This window comes from Sceloporus undulatus, chromosome 2 (assembly GCF_019175285.1).
Source record: "Sceloporus undulatus isolate JIND9_A2432 ecotype Alabama chromosome 2, SceUnd_v1.1, whole genome shotgun sequence".
NCBI lineage: Eukaryota > Metazoa > Chordata > Lepidosauria > Squamata > Phrynosomatidae > Sceloporus > Sceloporus undulatus.
Genome location: NC_056523.1, coordinates 198,473 through 217,406, shown reverse-complemented (window position 1 = coordinate 217,406; position 18,934 = coordinate 198,473). Strand labels below are relative to the sequence as shown.

The window sequence follows — 18,934 nt, the reverse complement described above, 5'->3', positions numbered from 1 at the left end:
TGCATCATATAATATATATATATGTAGATTTAGCTGTCCAGTATATATATATACACATACTATATATGCATTATACAGTGTATATATATATATATATATATATATATATACAAAAATTATAAAATATTATATATACACACACTGTTTGTGTGTGTGTGTGTGTGTGTGTGTGTATCTCTATCTCTATCTATCTAAAAGTCTGGTATGTGAATGTGCCTGGACTGCCATTGTGTGAGGCATGGGGATTAGGAGGGGAAAGGGCCGAGGAGGCTGCCTTCCCCAAGAGCCCCTTGGGGCTGCTGGGCTTTGCAGTCAGTGGCCCTTCAAGGGGGGCCTCTGGGCCAGACTCCCCCGGCCTCTTCCTGCTGCTGCTCCTCTGAGGCCACTCTCTATCCTCAGGGCCCCCACTCCAATGACAGAGCCCCCCTCCCTCGGAAAGAGGCGGAGCCTAGAGGAGGAGGAGGAGGAAGGCCCATCGGCCCCTCCTCCCCTCCCTCCTCTTCCTCTGCGTTCCCTTCTTCCTTGAAGGAGGGAAGAAAAGAGGAGAGGAGGAGGAGGAGAGGAAAAGGCTCCAGGGAGAAAGACAGAGAGAGAGAGAGGATGGGGGCTTCTGCTGCTGCTGCTGCTGCTGCTGCTGCTAAGGAAGGTGAGGCCCCCTCCCCTCCCCCTCCCACGTGACCCCCTCTTCCTCTTCCTGCCAATCCATAGAGATGGGGCCCCTCCCTTCCTGGGCCCTTTTGGGGGGGGTCTCTGGGGGTCTTCTGGGACCCTCTCCTTCCCCGAGAGGAAGAAGAGGGAACCGGGGGGGGCACTTTCCTTCCAAAAAAGGGGGGCTCCGCTTCAGCCTCCGCAGTTCCTCTTCCAGGGAGCCCCCCCCCTTCGCACTGCGGCACTGCTGCCCCCCCCCTTGGGAACTACAACTCCCAGGGAGCCACAGAGACAGAAGGGGGAGGGTCTGTAGTTTGGCTTCGAAGGGGAGGGGGCTCCTCCAGAGGGAATCATCATCATCATCATCATCATGAAATGTTTCCAAAGATGACAGCGGTGTCCAACCAGAATAAACACAGTTAAACCCTCACAACCCCCCGCACCCCCAACAGCATCACACAAATTAACAATCAACGCAATAACAAGCAACAACATCCCATCCAAGTGGCTGAAGCGTAGAATGGAATACAGCAGAAGATTGCGAAGGGGAAGACATCAAGGGAGGTGGGAGTACGGAGCTCATTGGGGAGGGAGTTCCAGAGCTGTGGGGCTGCAACAGAGAAGGCCCTCCCAGATGAAGCAGATCTAGCGTCTGGAACTCTTAAAAGATGTCTCTCCCCCGACCTGAGAGTGCGGGCGGATTGTATGGGGAGAGGCGGCCCTCCAAGTACCCTGGGCCCAAGCCCTAAGAACCCTAAGAGACCCCCCCCCAAAAAAAAAGCACAGCTACAGCCCTGTGAGGTTTTATCCCTTTGGCAGGACTCGAACCCAGACCCCTTCTCAGTTTTGGCTTTTATCAGCAGCCCTAAACTAGGGAACAGGACAGCTACCAACAGCCATAATAAGTGTTTAGGAATATGAAGGCCCAGTTATTGTGGAAGAGGCAGGGCACTGCCATGAAGAAGGCTAAGATTGCCAGGAGTACGACTGGGAATGAGGATGATGGACATGGCTGTGATTGGGGACAGATGATGCCTTTCTTTCATTTGGGGGTCTGGGCGCTCATTGCAGGATCAGTATTTGGGGCCGGCCAGGCCCTCTTCGCATGCTCAGGGGTCCCATCACCGCCTTCCCTCTCTCCTCTCTCTTGCAGGACGCCTCCATCTCCGGCCGCCTCCTGACTGACCACCCCAGGCTTCGCCAGCTGACCCTCACCCGATGTCTCTGCCGTCGCGTCCCAAGCGCTGCTCCCGCCCGAGGCGGCTGCTCTGGGGCCTCTTCTCCAGCCTGGCTGCCCTCTCAACCCTCAGCTTCCTGCTCAGCGGTGGCCATGAGGTGCTGCTCTCGCACTCGCTGCCCTATGTCCTGCCCGGCGGGGGCCACCCCATTGGCACCCCACTGCTGCCCTCCGCAGATGCCTTTCTGCTCCTGCCGAGGCCTGAGGCCTGCACCCCCCGGGCCCCCTCCCTCCTGGTCCTGGTGGCCAGTGCCCCTGGCCACGACACCCGCCGCCAGGCCATCCGCGCCACCTGGGGGGGCACCCACTGGGCCGGGGAGCTGACCGTCCGGACGTTCTTTGCACTGGGGGTGCCCTCGGAGCCCCAGCTGCAGGCAGCGCTGGAGGGAGAGGCGGCAGAGCATGGGGACCTGATCCAGGGGCGCTTCCTGGACACCTACGCCAACCTGACCCTCAAGACGCTGGCCCTGCTGGGCTGGGCGGTCACCCATTGTCCAGGCGCCCTCTTCCTAGCCAAGGTTGACGATGACGTCTTCCTCAACCTGCCCACCCTGGCGGAGGAGCTGGGTCGCCGCGCTACCCTGGAGCCTGCCTACCTGGGCCGGATCCACTGGCACGTCTGGCCCAACCGGGACCCCCGCAACCGCCACCACGTGCCGGCCACCCTCTACCCAGGGGGCTCCTTCCCCCCCTACTGCAGCGGCTCGGCCTACATCCTCTCAGGGGCCGCCGTGCCCGCCCTCCTGGGCACCGCCCGCCAGGTGCCCCTCGTCCCCCTGGAAGACGTCTTTGTGGGCCTCTGCGCCCACCGGGCGGGCATCGTCCCCCAGCACCTCACCCACATGGCTGGGGCCACCCACCTCCCAGTGGACCCTTGCTGCTACCGGAGGGTCCTCTTCAGCGTCCACGGAGTGAGCCCCCAGGACATGGTAGCCGCCTGGGATGCGGCTGCCCCCCACGAGGAGGTCTGCAGCCTCTGGCAGCGGGCACTGGGCATCCTCCGGTGCAAGGCCCTGACCTGGATGGCTGCCCTCTGAGGACTCTCCGCAGCGCTAGACCAGACGGAGGTCATGCAGGGAGGCTCTGGACAAGACAGCAATGTCCGTCCATCCATAAGGCCAAGGCTCTCTGAACAAGTGGGCAGTGTCCACCTAGGAAGCCAGACCAGATGGAGGCCACGCAGAGGCTCTCCAAACAAGTGGGCAACCTCGGTCTGTCTGTCCATCCACCTGCAGGTCTCTCAACAGGGTCAAGACTGGACAAGCGGCCAAGCTCCGTCTGTGCCCTCAGGCCTCTCACCGAGACACACCAGCCAGAAGGTCATGTAGGGACACTTCAGACAAGTGGACAACCTCTGTCCATCTGTATTTCCAAAGCTCTCCAGAGAAGTGAAGAGCCTCCATCTGGGAAGCCAGGCCAGCTAGACGTCCCACAGGGACCTTCTGGTCAAGTAGACAACCTCCATCTGAGAAGCCAGACCAGGTGGACGTTACTCAGGGACCCCCTGGAGAAGTGGACAACCTCCGTCTATCCATCAGCTTGTCAGCAGGACCAAGGCTCTCTGAACAAATGGACAACCTCCGTCCAGTGAGGGCTCCGCGAAGCCAGCCCTCACTCCTGCTTCTGCTGCTTCTTTGGACTTGAACCCAGAGTGGACAAAGAGAGGCAGCTCATCTGGTTTTTTTACTGATGGGGGGGGGGGGGAGGAGAGACCATCCCACTGAACTGACCACTACCTCAGAAGCTCTTGGCTCAGAGTGTCCCCACCCCTGGAAAGCCTGCAGCGCCCCTTGCACTCAGCCCCGGCAGCCAGGCCGTCTTTCCTTGCAGGGAGGGCGTTCTTCTTTTCATAATTACGAGCCTCCTGATGTAAATTAAGAGCCAGTGTCCAAAACCTGACGTATTGAGCTCCCCTCTTTTGAGGGGAGAGGATAGAAGGGAGAGCTGTAAAGCCATTGATTGATTGATTGATTGATTGGATGTCCCCCTGTGGGGAAGGGCCCAGACCTTTGCACTCTAAAGAAGGGACATTATATGCAAAGGAGAAGTAATTGCCCCTTGAGCTGCCTCCAGGTTTGTTTGCTTAAGCCACTGTGACGGAGATAAGATGGGGACTTGAACCCGGAACCCTCGCCCTGAAAAGCCACAGAAGTGTTTTGGGTGCGGCTGAGGCTCAGCCCTTGGAGAAGCAAAAGGGAAAGGCCCCACTGAGCTCTGGCTCTGCCCCAAAGGCAAATATCAGTAAAAATGATGATGATGATGATTACTATTAAAGCCAAACTGCGATGAGAAAAAGGTGACAAAAGATGGGGGATGGGGGACCCAGGAGGGCCAAGACCCCCGCCCCAAACCCCAGCCAGAGAGATTTCTCTGCAAACGCAAGTGCTAATCCTGCAGTGGCCATTTTGGAGCAGGAACCGTCGTCCACTGGGGCAGTGTCTAGATTTGTTCATAGGACTACAATTCCCATCTGTCCCAGGCGAAGGTTGGGGATTCTGGGAGGTGCAGTCTAACAGCATGGGGAGAGTGGACGCCTCCACTGCCCAAAAGGGTCTTCAGCTGCTGAGAGGAGGAGGAGGAGATGGGAGGCCCCTTTAGTGAAGGATGCTGGGAGATGCAGTAGCAATGCAGGACTGGCAAGTGGGTCGGAGGGTGGGCCAAGGACCCCTCTTCCTCTTCCTCCTGGAGAGAAGTGACCAGTGGGGTCCCACAGGGCTCTGTCCTGGGTCCAGGGCTATTCAACATCTTTATCATACTTATCACATTTGCAGAGGACACCAAACTAGGAGGAGTAGCTAATACTCCAGAGGACTTTGACCTGAACAGACTAGAAAGCGGGGCCAAAGCTAACAAAATGAATTTCAGCATGGAGAAATGTAAGGCACTGCACTTAGGTAGGAAAAAGGAAATGGGGGACAGCTGGCTGAATGAGAGACTTATCTAGGAGTCCAAGTAGACCACAAGCTGAAGATGAGTCAATAGTGAGATAAGGCAGCTAAAAAGGCCAATGCGACTTTAGGCTGCATCAATAGAAGTATAGTGTCTAGATCGAGGGAAGTCATAGTGCCCCTCTATTCTGTCTTCTTTGGAGGCTGTCTTTAAGCAGCGGCTGGATGGCCATCTGTCGCAGGGTGAGCTTGGATTGAGAGTTCCTGCTTGGCAGAAGGGGGTTGGGCTGGATCAGGGCCTTTCTTGGGGTCTCCTCCAGCTCTATGGCCCTATGCCCCCCTGTGGCCCCAATCCTGCCTCCTCCCCCTGAACCCATTTCCCACCTTTAAGCAAAGGCCAGGTGCCCACCCCTCAGGGATGGATTTCTACACTGCTTTGGAGTTTTTTGCTATGGCTGGGGTCTGATGGATTCAATGCTATAGATAGGGAGCATAAAGATTTGTTTGGGGGGGGGAGGTGAGTGATGAACCCTTTCCCTGAACCCGCACCAAAGGGTTGCGAGTGCGAGGCAACAGAGAAGAAAAATAACAAACACAGCAGCTTTTATTTATAACAAAATATAAGGAAAAAATTGGTTGGGGGGGGTGAAGGAGGGTAATGTCCACGCCCACTTCTCTCCCCCCCAATTGAGGACCCCCTAAAAAGTCCGGCTGGAAGAGCCATGGGGGGGCTAGTGGACTCCCTTTGACCCCCATTTTTTTTGGGGGGGGGACATGGCCACTGCTCCCCATCCTCATTTTGTCCATCAAGATCGCCGCCCCAGCATACAGAGGGACAGTGGGTGGCGGGTTCTAATTCCGGAACCGGTCCAAAGCTGGACCTCCGCAGTCCAGTTGGGGCAGTGGACCCCTGAGCGCCTTCTTTTCCTCCTCTGGCCGTTGTGCACAGACCTTTCCTGCTGGCGCTGTCTTCGCAGCCACACTCTTCCGGATTGCAGCCTTTGGGGGTTCAAAGGGGAAACGTTAGCCAAGTGGAGGGCAGGGAGGGGACCCCAAAAGGACTGTGGGGGGGTCAAGGGGGTCGTGGGCAGCCAGGGACTCTGTTTATTCCTCAATGGTCCCCTTTTGTGCCAAGCTGCGGCTTTGTTCTGCTCTGACGTCCTGATATGAATGGCACAGATCATTCCAATGGCTTCTTAAAATAATTAAATATACATATATATTTCTAATGAGATTTTTCCATGGACTCAATCTATTCTGGGTTTTAATATTCTGTAATCTGCAGACACAATATCAAGAGAAGGGCAGGGCATAACACTAATGCCAAGAGCAAGGTTTTGATGTTCAAGTGCTTCTTGGGAGCATTTCTAAAAATGCACTTTCATTGATCTTTCCGTGTGGCTTCAGCTGCTCTGGCTTTTCATGTTCTGTGAGCTGCCCTCGCAACATGAAGAAAAGGGCAGGACACACAACAGCATCAATAACAGGGTCTGGAGTCTACAGATGGCAAAGCGGCATTTAAAAACAACCCCTAAACAGTATCTCTTACAGACGTTTTAATTTGGTTCCAATATGTTCTGGTTTTAAAAGTTCGTAAATTGTAGTGACAATATTGGGAAGAGGGCAAGACATGAATTAATAACAATAACTTAATAGTATCTTTAACAATATATACATTGTGTGTCTGTGTGTATATAATATATATATATATACAGTATATGTGTATATATGTATATATATATATATATATATACTGTGTGTATATATATATATATATATATATATATATATATATATTACATACTCTTGCTAAATTATTATTCTTATTCCTGCAACAAAAACTTGTTATTGTTTTCTGTTCTGCCTTCTTCCCTATACTGTGACTTAATAGAATTGTATAGATTAATAATAATAATAATAATAATAATAATAATAATAATAATAATAATAATTTGATTAAACGGCCTAATTGTACGATTACAATTGTACTAATTGTATAATTTTGTAATGATATTATTATTATTATTATTATTATTATTATTAGGGACCCATGAACTTGTCTGGGGGCCACATTGGGACCTCGGTAGCCGTGGGAGGCCCCAATCTGCCCATCCCGTCCTTGTCCTGCCCCTGCCCCCCCCCCCCCACGGGGCCCCTTGGCCGGATGATAGGGTTTTGGAGGGGGGGGTCCCTGAGGACCACTTACCCTCCTCTCCTCGTCCACCACTTTCTTTTTCCGCCTGAGCCGGCTCCCGGCCGAGTCGCGTCCCTTCATCCGCCGCCGGGGGCAGAACTTCTCTTTGGCGCTGGGATCAAAGCCCTGGATTGGGAAAGGGAGGGGGCAATGGAGAGGCTGAGAGAGTGTGCATCCCCCCAGACCCACCTCTCCCATCATCCCCAGCACTTGGCAGAATCAGCATTGGCTCTTTTTGCCACTGAATCACATTTCTGGCTCATGTTTTGCTCTTAGCTCAGTTGTTCCCCACCAGGCTTGGCGTTTTCCAGACCCTTGACCATCTTGGTCAAAACAGAAGAGAGTGGCACTAGGATTGCCTTCGATCCAGACACTATACTCTTATTGATGCAGCCTTGAATCACATTGGCTCCTTTCACTGCAGCATCACACTGCTGCCTCATCTTCAGCTTATTATCCACGAAGACTGCAAGATCCGTTTTGCTTCCAAGCCTTGTTGGGACCCATGCATTTCAATTCTCCAGACTGAGGATGGGGAAAGGTTTTTGGGGGCTTCCATTTCCGGACCCCTGCCCGTCACGCCCGGCCCGCTCTGGAGGACAAGGACTGTTGCCTCGTCCTGCCCCCGCTCACTCACCAGCCTCTCCATGCGCTCCTTGCGCTGCTGCTCCATGGAGATGGCGTCCACCGCACCCAACTGCCCCGGGTTCAAGGAGATCAGCTCAAAGGGAACCTGGGGGGGGGGGGAAAGGGGGCAGTGAGGAACAGGTGGAGCAGCCCCTTCCTCACAATCTAGGAATCCAGATGTGTGAGAAAATTCGGACCATCGATGAGATGGCGGAACGGACACAAGTTCGAGAAAGGACTATGGGGACTCCTTTTGTGGGATCAGAGGCCACTGAGCAGGAAACTACGACCCACAGCTTAGGAAAAGTGATCACAGAGCAGAGGGGACCCCCGAGGGCCACCAAGTCCAGTCCCCTCCTACAACACGGGCTTCAGAAGATGGGGAAAACGGTACGGCCCAAAAGTGTCACCTCGAACCCAGAACCTTTGGGAATCCAGAAGAAGGGGGACAGAAGAAATTTCCAGCAAGGGAGGGGGCATCCATGCCAATCTGTGGGGTGGGGCGGGGGGGTCTCACCTTCTCCAGCAGTGCTTTGACCTCCCACTCCTGGCGCTGCTTCTTGCTCCGGAAGGGGTTGCTCTCCAGCGCATCAAAATTGGGCTCCCCGGCTCCTGCAGCACCAAGAAACGGGGGGCTCAGCAGCAGTGGCAGGGGAGGCCTGTGCCCCCACCCCCCCCCCCCCCCCCCCCCCCACCCCCCCCCCCCCCGCTTACCTGGCACAAGGAGGCTGGCAAACCCCTCCCCGTGCCCGACCCCCAGGACATCCTCGAAGGGGCAGAAGCGCAGGCCGTGGGTGGGCCGTGGCAGCGAGTGGCACAGATAGGGCTTGGAGGGGGGTCCGGCCGCAACGTCCTTGTACACCTGCAGAAGGCAAGACAGCAAGGAGCGAGAGAGGAGGGGAGAAGGGTCACCATCCGGGAGGCTCTAGGATCATAGAGTTGGATGAGTCCCCAAGAAGGGCCACCCAGTCCAACCCCATTCTGCCACGCAGGAACTCTCAATCAAAACACCCTACTGACAGAGGGCTATCCAGCCTCTGTTTAAAGACTTCCAAGGAAGAAGACCCCACTGCTCTCAACTGAGGGAGGGTCTTCCACTGCCCAATAGCCCTTACTGTCACGACGTTCCTCCTAATGTTCAGGTGGGATCTCTAGTCCGAACTTTGGCAGGGCCAGACCCCGGAGAAGCTCCTGTGGGTTGGGCTCTCCCCAGACCCTCCTCCCGCTGGCCAGCATCCCCCCATCTCTACAAATGGCTTGCAAAGGGGAGGCATGGGAGTATGAGCCCCTCCTCCAAGCATTGCAGACTGTGACTCCCATCATGGGGGAGCACAGAGCCAGTCAGGATTTGGGGGGCAAGGCCAAAAGGACATCCCCCATCTCACTACCGCGGCGCTGTTCTTGTGCGTAGAACGGTGCAACACAACAAAATGAGTGGCGGGTTCAGCCCTCTCAGAAGGCAGCCAAGCTCCCAAGACCCTGCGAGTCCCACACGGCGGTTGCTGTACAGGACCCAGAAGGCATCTGCCCCACTGTGTCCCCCAGTGTAGTCTGCACTCCCCAGCGATGCCATTGAACATGGCGGTCCCTTTGCCGCCCCACAGCCCACTCACCTGGACCACCTCTTGGCAGGCAGCCCCCAGGAGCCCCCGCTGGCTGAAGTCCAGGTGTCCAGCCGCTGTGGGCAGCAGGAGGGAGTGGAGGCGCCGGAACACCCGCAGGTCAAAGAGGTGCAGCTTCCGGTCCACGCCGGATGTCGCCATGTACCTGCGTCAGAATGAGAGAATATGGGGTTCGTGAGGGTCCTGCGCTGCCTCCCCGTCTTCTCAGTCTGGGAGCTTTACTCACGTTCCGGAGGGGTCGACTGCCACGGCTCGGACCGCTGCCCGGTGGCACAGCATCCTTGCCAGGGGCTCTTTGACGTTGGGGCTCCAGAGGGTCACTGTGCCTGCAAAACCAGAGGAGGGGAGAAAAGGGAGCATGAAAGGGGGCAGTCAGTTCACCAGACTTGGAACACAGCACCCAGTTTAATTCTTCTAAGCCCAACCTTTGAGTCTTAAGTTCAACGGTCGGAGCACTCGCTCCACAGCAGATGGGACGGGACCCCCTTGCCACCCAGGCCTCACCAAAAAGTGCCCCTTTTAGTCTTGGGATGGAAGCACTGGCAAAGACCTCTGCATCAAAGAGCCACGGTGGGGGCTACCAGCCAGAGCTGGGGATATTGGGAGTGACAGTTTGACTGCCCCGGGTTCAAATCCCCAGGGGGCACCTCCAAGCCAAGGAAGGACCCTGCCTCAAACCCAAGTGAGAGCCATGGCAGCTGCCGGCCAGAGCTGGCAATGTCGGACTGGACTGGACCCCCACCCTCCGTCTGCTCACCGTTGCTGTGGCCGAGGTGGACAATGGCGTTGGAGGGGTTCTGGGCCATGACCCCCAGCCGGCCCCCCTTGGTGCAGATGGTGGCCACCTCCTTCCCCACCGAGACGTCCAGGTACTGCAGGAAGCCCGTCTCGCTCTGGGAGGAAACGTGGGTTGGACTGTTATCCAGACTACAACACCCAGAATCCCCCACCCCTGAGCCAGCAAGATTGTTGGGAAGATGCAAAGCCACACAAAGGGGCCTTTTTCAGACAATACCCAGAATCCCCACAGTTAGCAACACTTGGAAAGAAGGAAAGCTGCAGAAAAGCGTCCTTTTCAGACTACAGAGCCCAGAATCCCCGCAGCAGGGACAGCTGTGAGTCGCAGTGCCAAGGTCACTTTCTGAAGCTTTGGGTCTTCCTCCGCCATTTGCTAATCTTTCATTTTTATTATTTCTGATGGTAAAACTGAGGGGTAATGAGCAACATTGACACTCTTTCCCCAACCGTCAGCCCCATCGTCCCCCGAGGAGACGAGCGGCACTTCGGCTATCTTGGTGGCAACGCAGCCGGCCTTTGCGGCAAATGGAGGGGAGGGGGGGCTTGGCAGCTGTTGGGAGTTTGAGGAGGGTCAGGGGCCAGTTCTCACCGCAGTGGCCAGGAGGAAGTGGTAGGGCAGGAACTCCATGCGCTGGACGCCATGGAGGCGCTTGAGGCAGTGCAGCTCCACTCCCTGGTTGTCGTAGACGTAGACCCACTTGCGCTGCGCCACCGCAAACATCGTCTCCGTGTGCAGCCACCTACAAAGTGGGGGGCAGGAGAGGAAATGGGAGACCCCCTTGAGAGACACTCCTCCCCATTTCTTCCCCAGACCCCCAACCGAAGAATGAGATGCTGGTGAAAAGGAGGAGACGCCGGACTGTGGAACTCACTGCCACAAGATGGCCGCCGGCCCTGGACTTAGTGTTATTACTGTTTGTTATGATGTACATCTTCCAATAAAACTTTGGGAATTGACAGATTGGTAACCTATAGATATAACATTTTTATATGATTTAATATTATAATATAATATTAAAGCCTCATTATTAGGCCTTGATGCATCATGCATCTTTCATTAAAACTTTTGGGAATCATGTTGACAAATTGGTAGCCTATAGATAGGAGTATAATATATGAATGTCATTTATAAATCATTTAATATCATAACATAATTTTAAAGCCTTATTATTAGGCTATGATACAACATGCATCTTTCCGTAAAACTTTGGGAGTTGGCACATTAGTCGCCTTAGATAGACAGAGGAGTGTATAGGTCTCCACCAATATTGGACTAAGTCAGATCATTAATGCAATCATTGTTCTTTCTTTCTTTCTTTTAAGCACTTATTTTGGTTGAACTTCTGTTAATTGAAGGTTTTTTCCCCCTGAATGGCATTTCTTGCATTGGAAAACAAAAGGGATTAAGAAGAAGCAACAGATCTTGGAAACCGGTCTGACAACAAACGGCTGCCAATAAAGTTCAAATGCAAAAAGTAAATGTTACTCCAGGAAGAGGGTTTGTAAATATAGTACCAACAGACAGACTTTTATCTATAAAGACAGGCAAGAAAAATCCATTGAGAAACCAAGGAGTGCCTTTGCTTTTTAAAAGCCGTTTCTGGTGTTCGATTGTTCGGCCGTTGACTCCATTTTTGGTGCTTTTGCTGCAACACCAATAAAAATTATATGGCAAAAATAAACAGGGTTTTAGCTCTGTCTTTTTAAACTTGGGTTTTAATAGTATTGAATTATGTGTTAGTCTTATTTTATTACTTTTCAACTTTTGTAGTTTAACGTTTTCGCTGTATCTTTTTAAAATTATTGTAAACTACCTCGAATCCCATTTTGGGAGAAAGGTGGGATATAGATCCCATAAACAAACAAACAAACAAATAAGTCCTTCAAGGAGCCTGGTTTACATCAGCCAACCCTGCAAGGAAGGCAGAGGAAGAGAGAGAGAGATTGAGAGAGAGAGCTACCTTGCAGGGTTGTTGTTGTTGTTGTTGTTGTTGTAGAAGTGTACCTTTTTAGCAATAAAAAAGTGGCCTCTTTTCTCCCGTTTCTGGAAATTTGGGAAGTGGGTCAGGAGAAGAAGAAAGAGGGGCAGAAACAAATGCATCCAAGCTGGAAGAAATTGCAAAGAACTTGCAAAGTTAAGGCATTAAAGAAAACATTAATGCGTTAACTTTGCAAGCTCTTTGCAATTTCTTCTAGAAACAGGTGATGCGGCGGAGAGGCTGCCTTTGCAAAAACATCCAAAACGAGATGCTGACGGCTTTCGCACTCAGGATCAAGGCCACGGGGACACGGGCGATGCGCTGCATCCGTGCGAAATGTGTGTCTCCTTCCCTCTTCTCAGACTCACCTGAGGTCGGTGATGGACTCCATGACGTTGATCTCGCACATCAGGGCCTTGGTGTGCCAGTCGAGGGCCGCCACGTGGCCTCTGCGCCCGCCAAGGAGGAGGTGCCTGTGCGACACGGAAGACAGGAGGCACGGCATTCATTATGACGCTCCCTCTAGGAATCTCTAGGTCCTCCAGTGGGACTCTATGGCCAACTGTCACCATAGAGTTGTGCCGGAGGACCCAGGGATTCCTAGAGAGAACATTTCTCTAGGCCTCTGCAGGTCTTCCAGTTGACTTCTATGGTCAATGTCCACCATAGAGATGCACTGGAGGACCTAGAGCTTCCTAGAGAGGTGCTCTTTCTAAAACAAAAGTAGTGTTTTTCATTGCAGTTTCTGCACTTTGACGGGGGTCCGGTGCCCCTAACCCCAGCGAATGCAGAGGGACCACTGTACATCCCAAGAAGCGAGCCATCTTTACACACTATTTTACTACACCACTGAATATAATGGGATTTGAGTGTCCACAGGTTTCGGTATCAGGGGGTCTTGGAACCCCTTCCCAACAGATACCCAAAACACACTGTATTTACCAAAGATAAAAAGCAATTAAACAAATCATACCATTTAAAAAAAATTATAAAGGTTGCATCTGCACTGCAGAAATAATCCAGTCTGATACTGCTTTAATGTCTCAGAAAACTACAACTCCCAGAATTCCACAGCCATAGCCTTTAAAGTGGTGTCAAACTGGGTTATTTCTGCATTGTGGATGCATCCTCAGCCACAGGCGATGTGTTCCCAGCCCTACCATTTGTAAATGACACTGCAGAGAATAGCAAACCGCCACAGGAGACCATAAAAGTGCGCAGGAGGACTGGATTGCCTCCGGCGGAAGCCTCCATACAGCTTGAGTCTCCTTTATCCGAAATGATTGGGACAATTAGTTTTCCGTACACTGGAATATTTGCCTATACCTAACGAGTATCTTTTGGAGGAAATTAATTCATGTTTCAAGCCAGAAGGTAACTTTGCGCATGGAACAAAGCCTGTGTCCCTTGAACCATCAGAAAGCAGAGGCGTCACACTCTCTCAGCCACAATTTCGGAATGTTTCGGGGCATTTCGGATAACGGAGACTCAACGCTTTCTAGATGCGTATCGCCAGGCGAAATCGCTGACTGCGCCGAAAGAAGCAGAGATGGGTAGCATTTGGTTTTGGTAGATGAATATATCATTTTAGTATTTCTACAATTTTAGAGTTTGGACAAAAGGGTATTGTAAATAAGCATCATCATCATCATCATCATCATCATCATCATCATCATCATCATCAATAACAGGCATCCTAAAATAAAATAAAAAATCCTGAAATCCAAACTACTTCTGGGTCCCAAGTATTTTGGATAACAATAAGGACAGCTCAAGCTGCCCCAGGAGAAGTTGCTTTTGGGAGTCCTGGGCTCCGTAGTCCCTGGAGACGCCATGCCCCCCCCCCCAGTTTGGCCTCAGGTGGTTCCCGCACTCGGGTCCCACACCCGCCAACCGCCGCTCACCTTCCGTTGCGCGTGTAATCCAGACGGTACGGCCCAAACTGGTTCAATCTGAGTTCAAAATGCTGTTCGGGGGGAGAAAGCAAAACCCCAATGAGGACTGGAGTTCCCAATGGGAAGAAACCCCTCAGACCCCCAAAAGGTCCCTTCGCACGTACCTTGGCGCCTGCGGCTAAGTCTACAGCCTCCGCAATGTCTGCCTGGGCGATGGCGCACGTTTCTTCGCCCTCGTCGCCTTCCAGAAAACTGGGAGAGGAAATGAGGTGAACCCCAAGCATTTAGTACAGATCTGTGGTTCCCTTTTGGACTCCATCTCCCATCATCCCCTTTAACCAGCTGACAGTTTTTTAAAGAAAAGAACCATAGAGTTGGAAGGAAGCCCAAGGGCCACGCAGTCTGACCCACTTCTGCCATGCAGGAACCCACAGTCCCATGGTTAAATCCTATTTAAATCCCACAATCCTACTTTAAAATCCATAATCATGTCCTATTTAAAATCCACAATCCCATTTTAAAATCCTAATATTAAAAATCCACAATCCTATTTTTAAATGCATAATCCTGTGATTTTAAATCCACAATCCATTTTAATCCTATTTAAAACCAACAATGCTATTTTTAAATCCTATTTCAAAGCCTAATCTGATTTTTAAATCCTATCCTATTTTAAATCCACAATTCTATTCTTAGATCGTATTCCAAAAACTAATCTGGTTTCTAAATCCCATCCAAAATCCAGAGTCCTATTCCAAAATCCTATTTCTCCACAGATTTATGAAGGCCTCCTTTTGTGGCCCTAAAACTCCCAAATCCCCCTCCAGCCGGCCTTTCTATAAATCTATAGGAATCTATTATTGCAGAAGGGGCTTTTGGGATGGCATTTGGGTGAGGCCTGTATTCAAATCCTCCTGACTTTTTTGCGTATCATTTACAATCTCATTTTAAGGCTGGCTACTTTTAATGCTGGCTTCGTGTATGTTTTTAAATATCTTGAAATCATTTTCTTTTGCGTTTGGGAAGGAAAGGCCGCTGGTCGGACATAAAAATATACAGCCGCCACTCCGTTTTCGTGGACTTCAAACCCACGTCCTTCGCCTTTTTGTGGGCAGCAAACGGAGGGGGACAAAATGGGGCACGCGTGCGCCACCATTCAAGCCAATGGGGCTTGAAAATTGGTGATTAACGGAGGGGCCACTGTATTATTATTGTTATTATTATTATCATCATCATCATTATTATTTACTTCTATACTACTTTCTCATAATATAGGGACTCAAAGGTGGAGCACAGCAAATTTAAAACAATACAATTTAAAACAACAACAACAACAACAACAACAACACAATGGTTCATCCACTTTCACAGGGGTCAGGCATGAAAGACCCCCCCTCATGAAAGTGGAAAAAACACGTATGTTTTTAACCTCTCTAGGAATCTCCATGTCCTCCCTTGCAACTCTATGGTCAGCACCTGCCAGAAGATGGCCATAGAATCACACTGGAGGACCTACAAATGCCTAGAGAAGTGTTCTCTCTAGAAATCTCTAGTACAACTCTATGGTCAGTTTCTAGCACAGTTGCACAAATTGATAAAATTTGCAAATAATCAAATCTGCAAAAGGCAAAGCCACAAATGTGGAGGGACACCAATAATAGGACTTCACAGGAGGAGCTACAAAGGCCTAGTAGAGTGTTCTCTCTAGGAATCTCTAGGTCCTCCAGGGCAACTCTATGGTCAACCTCTGACAGACAGTGACCATAGAACTGCCCTGGAGGAGCTACAAAGGCCTAGTAGAATGGTCTCTAGGAATCACTAGGTCCTCCAGGGCAACTCTGTGGCCAACACCCGACACACACTGACCATAGAACTGCGATGGAGGAGCTACAAAGGCCTAGTAGAGTGATCTCTCTAGGAATCTCTAGGTCCTTCAGGGCAACTCTGTGGCCAACGTGCGACAGACATTGACCATAGAACTGCGCTGGAGGAGCTACAAAGACTTAGTAGAGTCTTCCCTCTAGGTCCTCGAGGGCAACTCTGTGGTCAACATCCGACAGACACTGACCATAGGACTGCGATGGAGGAGCTACAAAGGCCTAGTAGAGTATCCTCTCTAGGAATCTCTAGGTCCTCCGGGGCAACTTTTCGTTAAAGTTGACCACAGAGTTGCACCGGAGGACCTAGAGATTCCTAGAGAGGACATATTAACGAAATCCATAAATAATCAAAGCTGCAAATGTGGAGGGATGAGTGTGATAATAATAATAGCAATAATGATAATAATAACAGCCTACCCAGGTTCCTCCAGGAGAAGCAGCTCCATTCGGGCGGCTTGCTTGGCTGCGGACTCGGCCTTTTCCTCCTGGGAGGCCAGATGGCGCTTCAGCCGCCGGTTTGAGGATGGACCCTGTGGTGGGAGGAAATGGGGAAAAGGCCGTGAGATAGGAGCAAAACAGGCGCACTTTTGTTTTATTTATATACTGCTATTCCAAAGATCACTTTGACGGCGCTTTGTCTGCCATGGCCCCTTGCTATGGCGTTCCGGAATTTGTAGTCTGGCACAACAACCAGCCACCGCAAACTACAGACCCCAAAGGCTCGCAGCATCCTGGGCATCTCACCAGCTTCTCCTTGATCCCTCGCTGGAACTTCTTCAGCCGTTCGCGAGGGACAGCGACCGGACCCGGGAACGGATCCTCCTTCTGCAGCGGAAGAAACAGAAGGGAATGTCAGTTAGTGGCTACATTTAAGCCATGCTTTAAGTCAAATTTAACCATGCTTTAAACCCTAGTTTAAATGATGATTTAAAGCAAAGTTTAAACCACGCTTTAAACCCAAGCCTGAAGCATAATTTAACCCAAAGTTTAAACCTAAGTTTAAACCATGGTTTAACCCAAAGTTTAAACCATGATTTAAAACCAAGTTTAAATCATGGTTTAACCCAAAGTTTAAACCATGGTTTAACTCAAAATTTAAACTATGCTTTCAACCCAAGTTTAAACCATGGTTTAAAACAGCCAGCCCTTATGTAAACCCTTTTCCTCTCCCCTGAACAACCCAGCGGCAACTCACTTGCCCCCCTCCCCAAAGCCCCCCTGACCCCCAAATTCTTACCCCTGAGACCCCAAGCTTGCTGTGGGGTCTGGGCAGTTTCTTCGGGGGTCTTTCATTCATCCTCCGGGGATTCTGGGTGTTGGGAGAGTTGGCTGGCTCCGGTTCCCCTTCCCAATACCGCCGGGGGGGCTTCTTCTAGGAAAAAAGAACAAAAAGGGGGTCAAGGAGGAAGAGAAAATCTCGGTCAACAGAACACCAGGCAGATGGGTTCTAGAGTCCTTGTCAGTATGACCGCCAAGCCTTGAGGGCTCATTCCTCCAGCTTGGAGACTCCTTTCTCTGTATCCGCACTGCAGACATCAATGCAGTTTGACCTTAGAAGTCTTCAAACAGAGGCTGGAGGGCCATCTGTCAATGGGGATGCTTTGATTGAGATTTCCTGCATGGCAGAAGTGGGTTGGACTGGATGGCCCTTGTGGTCTCTTCCAACTCTATGATTCTATGACACCACTTTAACGGCCATGGCTCCGTCGTATGGAATTCTGGGAATTGTAGTTCTGTGAGGAGGCCAGGGATGCTGCTTCTCAGACTCTGCTCCCAATGGGGCTGCAGAACTCCCTGCCACAAGAGGCTCTGAATCGGACTACAACTCCCAGCATCCCTTAGCCAGCACAGACTAGAGTTAGATTGGAACAGTTAGCTCTTTTGGGGGCTACAATTCCCAGCATGCACACACATATGCACACATGTGTTAGGTTGCAAGAGTTACTTTTTTCAGACTATAATTCCCAGCACCCCCTAGTCAGCACTGGCTGCATCCACACTGGCTCAAGGCTATGGAATTCTGGGAGTTGGAGTTTGTTGTGGGCCTAGAGGACCCCACAACATACTCCAACTCCCAGCATTCCCTAGCCTTGAGCCACACAAGACATAAACCGGTGCCAACCCGCGTTATTTTTCCAGTGTGGATGCAGCTGCAGACTGGAACAGTTACTTCTTAGACTACAGTTCCCAGAATCCCCTGGCCAGCACACAGAGGTTATATCAGAACAGTTATACCTTGGGACCACAATTCCCAGCGTCCCCCAGCCAACACAGGCACAATTTAGATTGGAACAGTTGCCTTTTTGGGACTACAATTCCCAGCATCCCGCAGCGCCAGGACTGACACAAAGCCACTGGAAATGTTACTTTTGGAGGACAATCCCACGCAGTGGGGGATGCTGGGACTTGCAGTCTATGCTGTCCCCCAGGCCCCTCTCACCTTATTCTTCTTTTTCCTCGCAGCGACAGCAGCTGGGGATGCTACTTGCCCGGGGTCTCCCTCCATGGCCCCCAGACCCAAAGGACCCCTCCCCAGCCACGCACCCACGTGGAGACCGCTCAGAGGCAGACTTCCGGGTGCCTCTCCCGGGCCGGCCTGACCAATCACAGCGCAGGGCCCGCCCCCTCTCCTCTACTCATAGGCCAGCCTAGGAAAAGAGGCGTTCCATGAGAAGGGCGGCCGCGGAGGTGCCATCTTGGATGAGGGCAGCCGCCATTTTCTCCAGTCACAGCCGTCCATTTTGCAATCGGGCGGAGCGAAGGCGGTGGCGGCCATTTTAGGTGAGGGCAGAAAACTGGCCCCACGTTTATTTATATTCTATTGTATTCTATTGTTGATAGGTATATTATATTAAAATATAAAATTGTTTGATAATATAATGTATGCTCCCATGCATATACACACACACACACATATATTATATATCTACATGATATACGTAGCATATTGTAATATTATATTATATTGAATAGTATAATGTGATACATTATTATATGTTATATTATTATTATTATTATTATTATCAGCCTTTATTTATAAAGCGCTGTAAATGGTGGTGGGGAAGGGAAGGGGCCTCTATATTAAACATAAGTACATTATATTAAAATATAAAATTATATTAAATATACTTTAAATATAAAATTATATATACGTGTGTGTAGTATA

At 51.1% G+C, this 18,934-nt stretch overlaps 2 protein-coding genes across 3 annotated transcripts; one reads left to right on the top strand and one right to left on the bottom strand.

The window, feature by feature from the left end:
• Window positions 1-580: 580 nt before the first annotated feature.
• Window positions 581-4,675, top strand: B3GALT4 (beta-1,3-galactosyltransferase 4). The gene is made up of 2 exons (XM_042448994.1): window positions 581-646; window positions 1,802-4,675. The coding sequence occupies exon 2, from the start codon at window positions 1,867-1,869 to the stop codon at window positions 2,920-2,922; it is 1,056 nt and encodes a 351-aa protein (XP_042304928.1). The 5' UTR covers window positions 581-646; window positions 1,802-1,866; the 3' UTR covers window positions 2,923-4,675.
• Window positions 4,676-5,423: 748 nt separating this feature from the next.
• WDR46 (WD repeat domain 46) lies at window positions 5,424-18,352 on the bottom strand. 2 transcript variants are annotated; one of them, XM_042448987.1, is made up of 16 exons: window positions 18,209-18,352; window positions 17,006-17,140; window positions 16,513-16,593; window positions 16,186-16,298; window positions 14,053-14,140; window positions 13,898-13,959; window positions 12,362-12,466; window positions 10,604-10,754; window positions 9,974-10,109; window positions 9,443-9,542; window positions 9,208-9,361; window positions 8,309-8,456; window positions 8,112-8,206; window positions 7,605-7,700; window positions 6,980-7,093; window positions 5,424-5,772 (listed from the first exon to the last, which is right to left on the bottom strand). In XM_042448987.1, exons 1-16 carry the CDS (start codon window positions 18,272-18,274, stop codon window positions 5,626-5,628), a joined length of 1,791 nt encoding a protein of 596 aa, XP_042304921.1. In that variant the 5' UTR covers window positions 18,275-18,352; the 3' UTR covers window positions 5,424-5,625. The 2 variants fall into 2 exon arrangements, with proteins under 2 accessions (XP_042304921.1, XP_042304922.1); XM_042448988.1 differs by having other exon boundaries at window positions 17,006-17,137.
• Window positions 18,353-18,934: the final 582 nt, after the last annotated feature.